Source organism: Lipomyces japonicus (assembly GCF_038497905.1).
Source record: "Lipomyces japonicus strain CBS 7319 unplaced genomic scaffold V1514scaffold_9, whole genome shotgun sequence".
NCBI classification, from domain to species: Eukaryota; Fungi; Ascomycota; class Lipomycetes; order Lipomycetales; family Lipomycetaceae; genus Lipomyces; species Lipomyces japonicus.
Window position 1 is genome coordinate 1 of NW_027117821.1, and position 13,473 is coordinate 13,473.

The window sequence follows — 13,473 nt, forward strand, 5'->3', positions numbered from 1 at the left end:
AACGTTTTCATTGTTGTTGATGTCTATAATCTTCTGTTTTTTCGATATTATGAATAAATAATACACGTCAGGGGCACCTAGTGTCCTAGTTAAGAAAAAAAAAAAAAAAAGATTATGTAAGATAAAAGAGATTTTATGAGATAGAATTTTATTGTACTATATTTCAAGGTTTCTTAGTTTGGATGGTCATATTTGGATGATGTGTAAAGCATTGTGTTGCCGGATTTATTGTATGGTTTTCTGTGAATGATGGAATCTTTTTACACTGAGTAGTGGGATTTTCTGCACGATGGCGCTCGGCGCTCTTTCCTCGCGCATGTCTCTGTCCAAAGCTTGGCTCACTTTCGGATGATTCATCAAAGCGGTCTTTTCGATTTATGTCCTCGGTCTCTCAATGATGATGTGCTCAATTCCCTTGGCAACTGCTGTTCGTCCTCCCCGTGTGTAGACAGGCTCTTCTATCTCCTCCAGCATTGATTTGATGTTTTATGTTTATGTAAGATAAAAAAAGATTACAGATGCACGCACCTATACTTCCGTTAGAAGAGAGACGATGGGAGTCACATGTAAACTGTATTTTCTGTCTCCAACATGAAGATGGGATTGAACACGCATTTCTGGAATGCCCAGTATCAGAATGGATAATGGGAAACCATGTGCCAGATCGCTCATCTAACCCTCAGCCGTCCCGGGAATTAGCAGCCCATCAAAAACAATAAAACGAATCCAGACGGAACTATACATCAGATACGTATATTTCGTATGGACATCCAGGATGAAACAGTTGTTTAGTTGGACAGCACCAGATGCCATTCCAGAGGTCAAATGGTCGACAGAAGTGAAACGGTATCTATCGCAAGGCCAGTGGCATTTTTTGAAAAAAAGCAAAAAATATATTGCAAATATGGCTTAAGCCGTAGTAATAGTTTGCTGGCCTCCTTCAAACAAGTTTTTGTGTACTTGCAATAGTATTTTCCTCTATTATTGTTTTTTTAGATAGATATAATATATGAAGTCTAATAAAAAAAAATTCTCTTTACCATTGTCTTGTGTCTCTGTCTTTCCTTGGTTGCTTGTTTCTTGTTTTTGTCTACAATCTTTTACGGTCACTTGTTTTCATTTTTTTTTAAATTTTTTTTTCATGTCCAGATTATTTGGATAGTTTCTAATGTCAAAAAAAAAAAATTTTGTCACATGACTTTTGATTTATGTATTTTTTGCGGCTTAAATAATATACGAGCTGTCCTTGTCTTCGGAAACGTAAAGGGAGATCTGGTATTGATCATGTTTTGAATTATATCTGGTATATACAATTATCATGTCTGAAACTAAAATGGATCTTGACTCACTTTCGACTGTAATTGATGATTCTTTAAACGACTTTACCGCAGATGATCGAAACGACTTTGTTAAATACGGATTGAGTACAGTTAAACCTTTGTTTAATATATGCCTACAGCAATGTATAGAACATTCACAGCGTAAGATTTGTTAATACCTATATTGTGTACTTTTAATCATGACTGACCTGATAACAGGAATACTCGATATTGGTGACATACCATATTCTCTAATTGAACAAGTGCTACAGAAAATGGGTCCACAGCAATTGTACGCGGTAGAAAAAAAGAGTCCTGTAAGTGATTCATATTTGCAACAATCCAACCGATCATGGAGCTAATGGGGATGATCACAGCATATTCGGACCGAATCTAGAGCATTATGGCAAAATTTTATTTTAAAGACATTTAGTGAACAAGAAATTGAAGAAATGGGTGTTAAAAAAGGAAAAAACATTAGAGAATATTATTTTGCGTTGTTAGAGGCTCGACAAGCTAAGCTTCACCGTACTTCAGCTAAGGTACAAGCACAATATGCAAAGATAGCGAAAGAGAAAGCAAAGAAACAGATAGTAACGCTTGATGTATATGATGACCCGCAGGAGGCACAACGAAGGAAGCGCAAGTTGCAGCAAATGAGTAGCTCAACTTTTCTCAAGAAGTTAAGTGTGGTGAAACGCGCAAGAATTGAAACAATGTCCAATCCCAGGTTTTCTAACAGTAATATTAAAATCAACGCTGGAGAATTATTACCAATTAGTCATGAAGAAGCTGACAGGAGAAGACAAGAGAAATTAAATCAAAGGGTGATGGATACAAAGGCTCGGCGAAATGAAAAATTGAATTTCAAAAGGGAACAGGATCCAAGTGGAAGAAATAGCACAATGAATACATCGTCGTCAGTATCCAAAAGTGGCTCGTTGATTGCGTCTCTAAATTCAAATAAGCCTGAGCTATTAACATCGCATGTTCGCCCCGGAGAAAATTTATCAAAAGCTGCTTTTAGAAAACAAATTTAAAAGCATTATGGTATCAGGAGCCAAAACTTTGTATTGGAGTTATATTTTTATTTTGTTTTATTTGTGAAGGCGTTTTATTAATGAGATTTATCAATGTTTTTTTGTAATTGTTGATTTATTAGTATTAGCATATTATACTTGAAATAAAAAAATTTAATCTATAACTAAAACCATGTATTTGTAATTAAATTCTCCATCAAATTCTTGATAGACGGCGCACATCCCGCAATTTCTTGAATAACTTCTTAATATACTTGTAAATCCACTGTTTTAGAACAGAACGTTAGTTTTAAAATGAATAAGCATGTTAAAACCCATATCGGCAGACTGCACTTCAATGACAATTCTTGATAACAATGGTGAAGTAAACAACTTCTGGGACACCGCGTTGTATGCCAGTTTGCTGTCAACGATTAATTAATGCGGCGTAAGCTATAAACAACCAAAAGATTTCGGTAAAATCAGCATAACCACATATACAGCTCCTCGTCAAAATATATATACTTTTATCAAACTTTAGCCCCTCTCATAAATACAATAATAAGAATTAATGGATGAATCATCCTCCAGGACCAAATTCAAAGCGAGTCTCTGCACTTACAAATCATCAATTTACTGATGAGAATGGTTCCGAGTATAGAGGCTCTGAATTCGGCGCATTCGGCGATTATTTTCGTAACAAAAAGATCAAACTGCAAAATCTGGACGCTACAATTCGGGAGAAGACAAACTCTGATGGAATTCTCAGGCATTCTATATTTAAAGGCTGCGTCATTCACGTCAATGGCTATACTAGACCTAGTATAGCCGAATTACACAAACTTGTTGTAGAATATGGTGGTGTTTTTCTGCAATACATGGACAGTAAATCCATTGTCACGCATATTGTCGCCTCTTCATTGGTATGTTGCTTATATTAAGTAAAAATTTCGTTTATTAATGAAAAATTCTTTTTGAAAAGACTCCTCGCAAAATGGTGGAGTTTGCTAGATATAGAGTCGTGAAGCCAGAATGGATTACAAAAAGCATTGAAGCTGGAAAACTTTTACCATGGCACGATTTTCGGGTAATAAATCCTTCAGATATTCAAACGCAATTGTCAGTCTCGATATCTAAAAATGAATCGGAACAGGTTACACCATCGAAATCTCCAGTACCATCACCTCAGAAACATTCTACTTTATCTACTTATATAACCGCTGAGCAGCACAATACTAAGTTACTATCTGATGCCAAAGTCCGCAATTCCACTGTGCTAAATCCGAATTTTCTCAAAACATATTACGAGAATTCGCGATTGCACCATCTTAGTACTTGGAAAGCAGATTTAAGACTGAAATATCAGAATCAAATTACTCTTAAGCTTAATAAACCGAGCCGCTCGTACAATACAACTCAAAAAGTGATTTTTCATGTTGATTTCGATTGTTTTTTTGCTTCAATAGCTATTCGAAGCAGACCCGATCTTGTTGATAAGCCCGTTTGTGTAGGTCATGGTGGAAGTCATAATTCAGAAATTGCCAGTTGTAACTATATTGCGAGAAAATTTGGTGTGAAAAATGGAATGTGGTAGGTAAGCCGTTGTTTCGTTTATTTTTCATAAAGTAATTAAAGAATATAGGATGAGCCAGGCTAGGGAAAAATGCGCTGGCTTGATTTCATTGCCATATGAATTTGAAGCTTACGAACAAGCGTCTGCACATCTTTATGAAGTTTTACTTGAAGTTGGTGCTGACAAAATTGAAGCTGTTTCTATTGATGAAGCTATTCTTGACATGACGTCCAGTTGTCGTTGCGAGACGGAATCGGAAACACGCGACAAAGCAATGAATATTGCAGCTCAAATTCGAAACAACGTCTATTCACTGACGAAATGTCATGTAAGCGTTGGCGCAGGAATGAACATTTTACTAGCAAAAATTGCTACGAAGCAGGCTAAGCCTGCCGGGCATTTTTTTCTAAGCTGCAGTGATGCTCAGAATGTTATTAGCAATTTAAGATTAGTTCAATTACCCGGTATTGGTTATAGTATTCGAGAACAATTAGAAAAGAGTTATAAAATACTTTTGGTAGGCCAATTACTACCAATTACTAAAATCGAGTTGCAAACTGTTTTGGGGAATAAAATAGGCGAAAAACTGCATAATTATGCTCGTGGAATAGACCATCAACAGGTTGGTGAGATTAGCATACGGAAAAGTGTCAGCGCTGAAGTAAATTGGGGAGTCCGGTTTGAAAATTTTGATCAGGTTTATAATTTTCTTGGGTCACTAAGTGAGGAGCTTTCGCGTCGATTAAAAAATTTATCATTATTAGGATCGCATCTAACGCTTAAGGTATATCAACGAGCTCCAGATGCACCATTAGATCCGCCAAAATATTTAGGCTGTGGAAAATGCGAGGTTTCTAGTAAGTCATATGCTTTTGCAAAGGCAATCAATGAACCTAAAGATATTGGGAATATTTCAGTCGTTTTAATGAAAAAACTGCAAACATCTGCTGGAGAAATTCGTGGACTTGGTCTGCAGATGACCAAATTGAGTACTGCCATGCATACTTTGGAAGCAATCCAGTCAAAGTTGAACTTAGTTAGTGGTGACTCTTTAAAGCCAAGAAGTGTTCTGGCAGAAACTGCAGCGAGTGATACTCAACAACCAACTACTGGTAAATGTAGAGCTTTACCGGAGGTACCTGTTCAGGCTGTCTACAAACTACCGTTGGAATCAAGCCTGGATCCTGAAATCATGGCGCAATTGCCTGAGAAAATCAGAAAAGAGATTGAAACCGAATATGGGAAAATTGATATAATTAAGCCGCAAATAAAGCCAACGGTCGCTACCACTACCAAAATAGCAACTAAGGTTAAGCACAAGTCCAAGGGAATTCAACGTATCGATAAGGTGTTTCAAGGGAAATCGAGTCGTGTCGAAAATTCAGGGCAAGAGATTGACGAATCAGTATTAGCTGAGTTACCGGAGGATATTCGGAAAGAAATTTTAAATCACCGCGAAAGTTATTATCGCTGTACTGCGACATCGGGACAGGCTACTCAGAAGAATTCTCCTTCGAAGCAAAGCTTAGTGACGCTGCAGCATTCAATTCCGACCTTCCAAGGACGAAGTACGATTGAAGACCTACGCGATTTACTAAAGTCGTGGTATGCTTCTTCTATGGAAGCTTTTCTAGGTCCACATGACGAGGATTTGGCGTTGATGGAACAGTTTTTACGAAAAGTTGTGCTGGAGGAAAAGAATCTCTTTAAAGCCACTGAGTTATTAAAATTGCTTTCTTTTCTCGCCGACAGCACGTGGAAAAGCGTTGAATCAAATATACAGGCAATTTCCGTACTTCAAGAATGGGTAGCCATGATTAAATTCTTACATGAAGTTGTTTCTACTGCCATGAAAGAAAGGGGTATTTTCGGGTCTCTTGATGTTGATTTTTAATTTAGTATAAGCAAATATAAGCAATACTGAATTAATGAATCATACAAAATATAGTAACAAACTGATTATTTTAAAATTGGACATCTTACGCTTCATAAGATTCCGAGCAATGATCCTCAATGTGTTTAAAGAGCACTACTTACGTGAAATTGCCTCTGTAAAAATTCCGCTATATCTAGAGAAAGGATTATCTGTTATTTCAAATTTCGTCACGCCATGTCAATCAATTACAAACCTGTTAAGTTATGGGTGTTCTGTCTAAAAATATGCAGGCATAGCGTGCGGCCAATCATTTTAGTTAAACGCGTATCATTTCCACGCGACAGATCATTTTTGATTCTCGCATTGTCGTGACCAAATTTGATGGCAATACTTGAACACTTTGGAAGCCTCGGTTGCTACACACATTTAGCGATGATCTCCATTCATTGCAGACCGGCTAGCCAAAGGCAGATCACTATATTTAAGCTATATATTGGTTTAGATCCCGACTAATTAATCTCTATCTACCGTATGTACAGTAACATGGTTTTCAATGACAGAGCTAAAGAACATTTTTTGAATTTAATAATTAGAAATCCGATTATAGCTGGGATCGTGGCTGTTCCGATTTTGTTTATTATTTACATAATTGCAAACGAGTTCATTAGGGCAAATGCCAGGATCTCTGGGTTTAATGGACCTCGCGGCTATCCGCTCTTTGGAAATATTCTTCAGATTAGAGGGAACGCATCAGAGCGTTATAAACAATGGGCCAAAGAGTATGGTTCAATTTTCCAAATTCAACTTGGGAATGTTCCTGTCTTAGTCGTCAACTCTGCTGCCGCTGCTCAGAAAGTATTTGTTTCCAACTCTACTTCTACGATATCCAGACCAATGTTTTATACCTTCCATAAGGTAAGATGATGTTGAATCAAATCAATTTTAAGGTTAACATTTTAAAAGGTGGTTTCGTCTACTGCAGGTTTTACTATTGGAACTTCGCCATATGACGAGTCTCTAAAGCGTCGACGCAAGGCGGCCGCATCTGCGCTTAACCGGCCTGCAGTTCAAAGCTATACTCCCCATACAGATTTGGAAACAAAAGAATTCGTCAGAGATGCTTTTGAAATTGGTTGTATGGGAACCAAAGCTATTGATCCTCTTCCAATTGTTCAACGTCTTTCTTTGAACCTTTCACTTACTCTTAACTGGGGCACTAGAATTGACAGTGTTGAGGACAAGTTGTTTCAGGAGATTACTGAGGTAGAGGAGTATGTTTCTCGTTTTCGAAGCACAACTGGAAATATGCAGGACTACGTACCACTTCTTCGCTTAAATCCACTTAGTGGCCAATCGGCTTTGGCTAAAGATATGCGCGCACGCAGGGATGTGTATCTTCATAGAATGAACAGGGAATTAGATGAGCGCATTGCAAAGAAAACGTATGAGCCTTGTATCCAGGCTAATGTACTTCTAGATCCAGAGGCGAAGCTGAATGCTACTGAGCTAATGTCGATCTCGCTTACTATGGTGTCTGGTGGACTTGATACAATAACTACCCTAGTTGCTTGGGCTTTGCCTGTGCTTGCCACTAGACCAGATGTTCAAGAAAAAGCTTACATGTCTATTAGAGAAGTCTACACTGCGGATCAAGTTTTGCTGGATCCACTTGAAGATCAAAAGATTTCATACATGGTTGCACTGGTGCGTGAACTATTACGCTTGTATACACCACTTAGACTTGCATTGCCTCGTTGTGTTGAAAAAGATTTTATGTATGATGGAAAGATTATCCCTAAGGGAACCGTTGTTTTCCTGAATTCCTGGGCATGCAACACTGACGAGGAACTTTGGAATGACCCCTTGGTTTTTCGGCCAGAGAGATTTCTTGAGAAGGCCGGCGCTCCTATCTTCACTTATGGCCAAGGATCAAGAATGTGTGCTGGCTATTTACTTGGAAATCGTGAACTTTATCTACTTTTCTCTCGTTTGATATCTGCCTTCCGAATTGAGGAAGACGAGAAAATTGATTGCGATCCTTTGACGGGCATAGATGATCCGACAAGCTTAGTTACCACGCCAAAAAAGTATAAGGTCCGGTTTTGTCCTCGTAATGAGGAACTATTAGAGAAGGCATTGTCTTCTTATCAACCTGCATTTGTGACTTAATATGGTTATAGTAGGCTTTATGTTGCAATTCATATATGTGTCAGTGTTTTTGTTAGTAAATTTATAAATAAATATTTTTGTTTTTATATATAATTCACTACTATTTTGTAGTGAACTTTGAAAGCGGGCACTGGTCACAACGTTTTCCTTTACAAAATCGGTTTTATGCGATTCCGTAGGTCGAACAATTGAAGAGAATAGCATTTATTAAGTCTGATTTGATGTTAGTATCAAGTTTACCTGATTGGTTATTTTCCATAACAAGTATCATATATAAACCAACTTCATTGCAAATATCGCGATTATATTATAATCGCGTAATGGGAGGGGTTTTAACGAGCTATAATCTTTTCGTTTAACTGTCGAGAATATTTCGATCGTTTAAAAAGGACAAATTTGCATGTATAGAACACTCTTTACTCTTTTAAAAGCAGATTGTCATGTCGCATAAGTCGTGGTCATATTTTGGAGGAAGGGCTTGTCGCAATTTCCCAACTTCACGTTGCCGCACGTCACTCCATCACAACCATCTCGTACGTTTTCTACGAAATCCAACACCAACAAGGTCGCAACAGTTTTCATTCACGATGACTTCAAAATTTCATTATTTTGCAGATTCTGGTGCTCCAGTTTCATCTCTTTCAGCTAAGGAGCATTTTGATCAATTGACTGCCAAGGAAAAGCTCTACGCACATTACTTTTCTAAAGCAGCTCATTTAGGATCTCGCATTATTCTCCGCCAGGTGTCTCCTGAATCTGAAGCTATTTTTGATCTCATACGTGCTTTTTACAATGCAGTTGATGGCGATTGGGCATTGTTGGTGTCTCGAATTGGCTTGACTGAGGAAGAACAAACGCATTTGATAGAGTATTTTTCGATGTTTCTGTCCAACCTTGGAAATTATAAATCTTTTGGTGATTCAAAATTTGTTCCCAGAATTTCTGAAGAGAAATTTGCATTTGCTGCTAAAATCACTCCTGAAATTGCTGCTCAATTTGAAACTGTGAAGGAACAGATCTATTCAACAGAACCAGCATCTACTACATTACTGGGTTTCCCCGAAAAAGGACATGTGACATCTTATTATTTTGGATCAGTTACCAAAAAAGAAATTGATGCTATTCATGATGCCGTTGGACGAAAAATACTACCTGAGAATACAAGATTGTCTAAAGATGCTGACGGGAACTTGACTCTTCTTATTGCCTCACATGTTGATAATGACGGTGCAAAAGCAGCTTATGGTGAAAATGTTTTGCCGACAGAGTTTGATGTTCCAGCTCTTGGTGATGGAGTTAAAGTTTTGGTCAAATATGGTGACCATGCACGGGAACTGGGCCTGATCGCGAATTCACTTGAAAAAGCTATCGAATACGCGGAAAATGCAAACCAAACAGAAATGCTCAAGGCTTATGTTGATTCATTTAGAAATGGAAGTTTGCAATCTCATAAGGAATCTCAGAAATATTGGGTTAAAGATATCGGTCCCAATGTTGAGACGAACATTGGATTTATTGAAACTTATCGTGACCCTGCTGGTATTCGTGGCGAATGGGAAGGTTTAATCGCTATGGTCAACAAAGAGCGGACCAAGAAATTTGGCGAACTGGTAAATGGCGCAAAAAAATACATCACGAAACTACCTTGGGAAAAGGAGTTTGAAAAGGACAAATTTACTCCCCCTGATTTCACTTCTCTAGAAGTTATGACTTTTGCAGGGTCGGGAATTCCAGCAGGCATTAATATTCCGAATGTGAGTTTCGACAACAACGAAATTAAATTAATATAGCTTAACTAACTTGACGTGTAGTATGATGATATTAGACAAACCGTCGGGTTCAAAAACGTATCTTTAGGAAATGTTCTTTCTGCCAAATCTTCGAATGAGAAAATTCCATTTATTCGTGATCAAGATTTGAAGGTATATGAAGATTTAAGAAATCCTGCTTTTGAAGTTCAAGTAGGAATTCATGAATTGTTAGGTCATGGTAGTGGCAAGCTACTGGCTGAAACATCTGATGGCGTTTTTAACTTTGATAATAACAATCCACCAATTAGTCCAATTGACAGCAAACCGGTTACTACATACTATAAGCCCGGCCAGACGTGGGGATCTGTCTTTGGAGCAATTGCTGGAAGTTACGAAGAGTGTCGAGCTGAATGTGTGGCAATGTATTTGACAGTTGATAAGGAGCTTTTACAGATATTTGGTCACACTGAAGATGCTGATGATGTTATCTTTGTATCATACCTTCAAATGGCTAGGGCTGGCCTTGTTGCCTTGGAGTTTTGGGATCCAGTTACCACGAAGTGGGGGCAACCCCATGTACAGGCACGGTTTTCAATTTTGAAAGCCTTTTTGGAATACGGTGATAAGTCATTTGTAAAACTCAATTATACGAAAGATGACTTCTCTGATCTTGAAATTGAGCTTGATCGATCTAAGATTTTGACACATGGACACCCTGCAATTAAAGAATACTTGCAAAAGCTTCACGTATACAAGTCCAGTGCTGATGTGGCCAATGGCACTCAACTATATAATCAGACGACTTCAGTTTCAAAAGAGTTGGCTAGATTTAGAGATATTGTGATTCAAAAGAAACTGCCCCGAAGACAGTTTGTTCAGGGAAACACATTCTTAAATCAAGATGGTTCTGTTGAATATAGGGAATATGAAGAAAGCTCTGTGGGACTGATTAGAAGTTTTGTAGATAGAGAAGTTTAGATGATAGACCAGATTTATTTGCAAATATAATGGATAAATTAGGAATTTATCTATATAATTTAACCCTTTTTAATAAGTAGATTTCTTATTTAGTAACTGGTAAAACTTTGCATTGCGTAAATTAATTATGTTTTTTTTTTTTTACGAAGCGCGAATTAGTCACCTTAAAATGAACCGAAATTTGCACTTTTTATTTTCTCCAAGGTATAAACACGTCTCCTAAACAGCGCAATATTGTTCTTACCATTTGATAATGAACGACAACGTTGAATTGCCCATGGAGGCCTTCCTGGACACTCCAGCCTCAACTGAAAATTTCGGCCCATTTTCAGGGTTTGATGGCAGCGATACGTCAATTTTAGAACCACCTCATAATCTGGATGGTCTTTTTAATGACAGCAAATCTTGCTCCTCGCCATCCCCTCCTCTTCTTTTTAGGATTGAAAGAGATTCTTCCGATTACACGTTGTCTTCCTTTTATACAGACCAATCACTGTGGTCAACTCAAGCAATTTCTACTACTCCCAAACAGTCCATTCCTTCTAACGTTATTGCTTCTGAATCATATGATCAACAACTAGTCCAGTCACAGGAATTCGGCCCCTTAAATTTGGCTCATGATTATTTCGATATTAACACAGAGAGAACTGAAAAGAACAACATGTGCTTTGAAATTTCGAGCGGTTCTGAACAAAAATTCTCTTCCCAGGAACAATTGATTACAAAACGGAGCAGAGGCCGGCCAAGGATTCATACTGAGCGTGATCAAGTTTATGTATGTTTACGGTTGTATAGATTTAACTGTGCTTTGTGCTAAATGTTTACTACAGCGTCGAAGAGCTCAAGTACGGGAGGCTCAGCGGACCTACCGGCAAAAGAAAGACCAAACCATAATGGACCTGAAAGCGCGAGTAAAATTACTTGAAAATTCAATGGGCACTATGCTATCGGTTTTTTCAGAAGTGTACAACCATGGCATGCAAGTTGCATCCGGTTCAGATTCCATTCAGTTTTTCAAAACAGTCTCAGCTGCCACTGCACGTGTAGCCAATATCACCAAAGAAGTTCTTTCGCACGATCTCATAGACGACGACGATTCATCTACTAAAATTTTCAAACATTATTCGGTATCCAAAGGCTTGAATCAAGGTGATGGGATATCGCGACTCGTTAATTTTTCAGATTCCTTATTTCGTTTATCAGTACACCACTTTATCCTCACTTTGCATTCTGAGCAGGACGAAGATATAAATCGCGTGTTTTTAAAGGATATTCATGACAAGGCATCATTACTCAAACTGTTAACAACATATATGAGTTCTCCCAAACAACAAGGTGAATCTGAGCAGGTGAAGGTCATGAAAGACGAGATAATTTTGGGATATGTCACGCCTGACGGCGTCACAGACAAAATAAAAGAAATTGAGTGTATGGAAGGAATAAAACTTGACCTGGACTTGCTCATATCTTGGTTAAAAGATCGTGGAGTATATAAAGGGTTTATGCCTCGGTTTCGAGATATCGACGTTAATATTGGCATTATGATGGCTCGCCAAAGCACGAATTCGGCTTCACACTTCAAATCTGCAGAATTTTAATTTATTGGTTCTTGAATATAATACCAACCCGGGTTTGCCTTCGGGAAAAGTTGTGTGAGCTATGATACAAAATGAATCACATTCAAAAGTTCTCTGCCTATAATGTTTTGTTGTCGCTGATTTAGTGATGCAAAAGACCTTTTAGGTACCATCTACAGATATGGCAGAGATGATTGCAAAATTCATCATGGACTTAACTGATTATAAACGGAATCGAGAATAAGTTAATTGGCAAACGATTTTCTAAAGGAAACAAGTTTTAAAAAGTATAAATAGGTTTAGACTTGTTTGTTACGTCAACGCACGAATAAACTTGACGAACCTTCAATTTATCATTACCGTGGCTCTTCCAGTTCAGAATATGACGGTAGAACGGCATCTAATACGAACGATTGCCGTTAAATGTTTGGCGAGAACATCGGTGGTCTTCTATGTACACTTTGTAATGAAGTGTCAGACCTTTTGAAAAGCCTGAAGTATTTCAGTTGACTTTTGACAGCACAATGCATAGCAGCGGATTGCCATATATCATATAGAAAATTATTTTATATTATAATTTCAAGTTCACTTTCTTTTTTCATTTTGATTTTGAATTTTACCTTTTTAAAGCCTTTTGTACAAGGCTCACGCTTGATACTCGGCGTTGGCCCACCTTCACGTCGTTATCGATTTGATGACAAATAGTAAGTACCCGAGTTTCATATCCAAAACATTGATTGATATTGAGATCATGAGTGCGGAACAGTTACTGTAAATTTTATATCGAGCCAACCAAACGGTATGATCACGTATTTTGGAAATCTAATTTGCTCGTTGCACCGCAACCAACTGTGGGGCGCTTTATCACCCGCATCACTCGTTGATCATCTAGCTACTAGCTATCTATAGCTTCGAATAGAGATTAAAACACCCTATATAAAATGCGACCGCACTAGGCGCGCGGTGATTGAATAAACAATTTATATTCATCTATACAAAAATTTCCCAAGATCCAAAACAATAATCTTTATCGGATCTGATTTATCTCAAAATAAGACATATTCTAATGGCACTATCAATTGTTCATTCATAAATTTAATATTGCGCGATATTGTACGAACCTGTGCAATATTCAAGTGTTTCTTGGCACATATGCACCATTTTTTTTGAGCAGTGCGCAGAAGGCAAAGTTTGCTGCTGCGTCTGTGATA

At 37.8% G+C, this 13,473-nt stretch overlaps 5 protein-coding genes across 5 annotated transcripts; all 5 read left to right on the forward strand.

Moving 5' to 3' along the window:
• The first annotated feature begins 1,198 nt into the window (after positions 1-1,198).
• On the forward strand, positions 1,199-2,523 carry V1514DRAFT_327197 (RNA polymerase II transcription factor SIII subunit A-domain-containing protein). Its single transcript, XM_066926926.1, has 3 exons — positions 1,199-1,481; positions 1,539-1,636; positions 1,697-2,523. Exons 1-3 carry the CDS (start codon positions 1,319-1,321, stop codon positions 2,357-2,359), a joined length of 924 nt encoding a protein of 307 aa, XP_066784594.1. The 5' UTR covers positions 1,199-1,318; the 3' UTR covers positions 2,360-2,523.
• A 222-nt stretch (positions 2,524-2,745) lies between these two features.
• Positions 2,746-6,211, forward strand: V1514DRAFT_233566 (uncharacterized protein). The gene is made up of 3 exons (XM_066924742.1): positions 2,746-3,261; positions 3,321-3,928; positions 3,981-6,211. The coding sequence occupies exons 1-3, from the start codon at positions 2,914-2,916 to the stop codon at positions 5,803-5,805; spliced, it is 2,781 nt and encodes a 926-aa protein (XP_066784595.1). The 5' UTR covers positions 2,746-2,913; the 3' UTR covers positions 5,806-6,211.
• Positions 6,212-6,330: 119 nt separating this feature from the next.
• Positions 6,331-7,956, forward strand: V1514DRAFT_341459 (cytochrome P450; the record flags this gene model as incomplete). The annotated part of the gene is made up of 2 exons (XM_066929058.1): positions 6,331-6,702; positions 6,751-7,956. The coding sequence occupies 2 exons, from the start codon at positions 6,331-6,333 to the stop codon at positions 7,954-7,956; spliced, it is 1,578 nt and encodes a 525-aa protein (XP_066784596.1).
• Positions 7,957-8,543: 587 nt separating this feature from the next.
• Positions 8,544-10,685, forward strand: V1514DRAFT_277898 (peptidase family M49-domain-containing protein; the record flags this gene model as incomplete). Its single annotated transcript, XM_066924972.1, has 2 exons — positions 8,544-9,710; positions 9,768-10,685. 2 exons carry the CDS (start codon positions 8,544-8,546, stop codon positions 10,683-10,685), a joined length of 2,085 nt encoding a protein of 694 aa, XP_066784597.1.
• Positions 10,686-10,938: 253 nt separating this feature from the next.
• V1514DRAFT_318646 (uncharacterized protein) lies at positions 10,939-12,283 on the forward strand (the record flags this gene model as incomplete). Its single annotated transcript, XM_066925894.1, has 2 exons — positions 10,939-11,460; positions 11,516-12,283. The coding sequence occupies 2 exons, from the start codon at positions 10,939-10,941 to the stop codon at positions 12,281-12,283; spliced, it is 1,290 nt and encodes a 429-aa protein (XP_066784598.1).
• Positions 12,284-13,473: the final 1,190 nt, after the last annotated feature.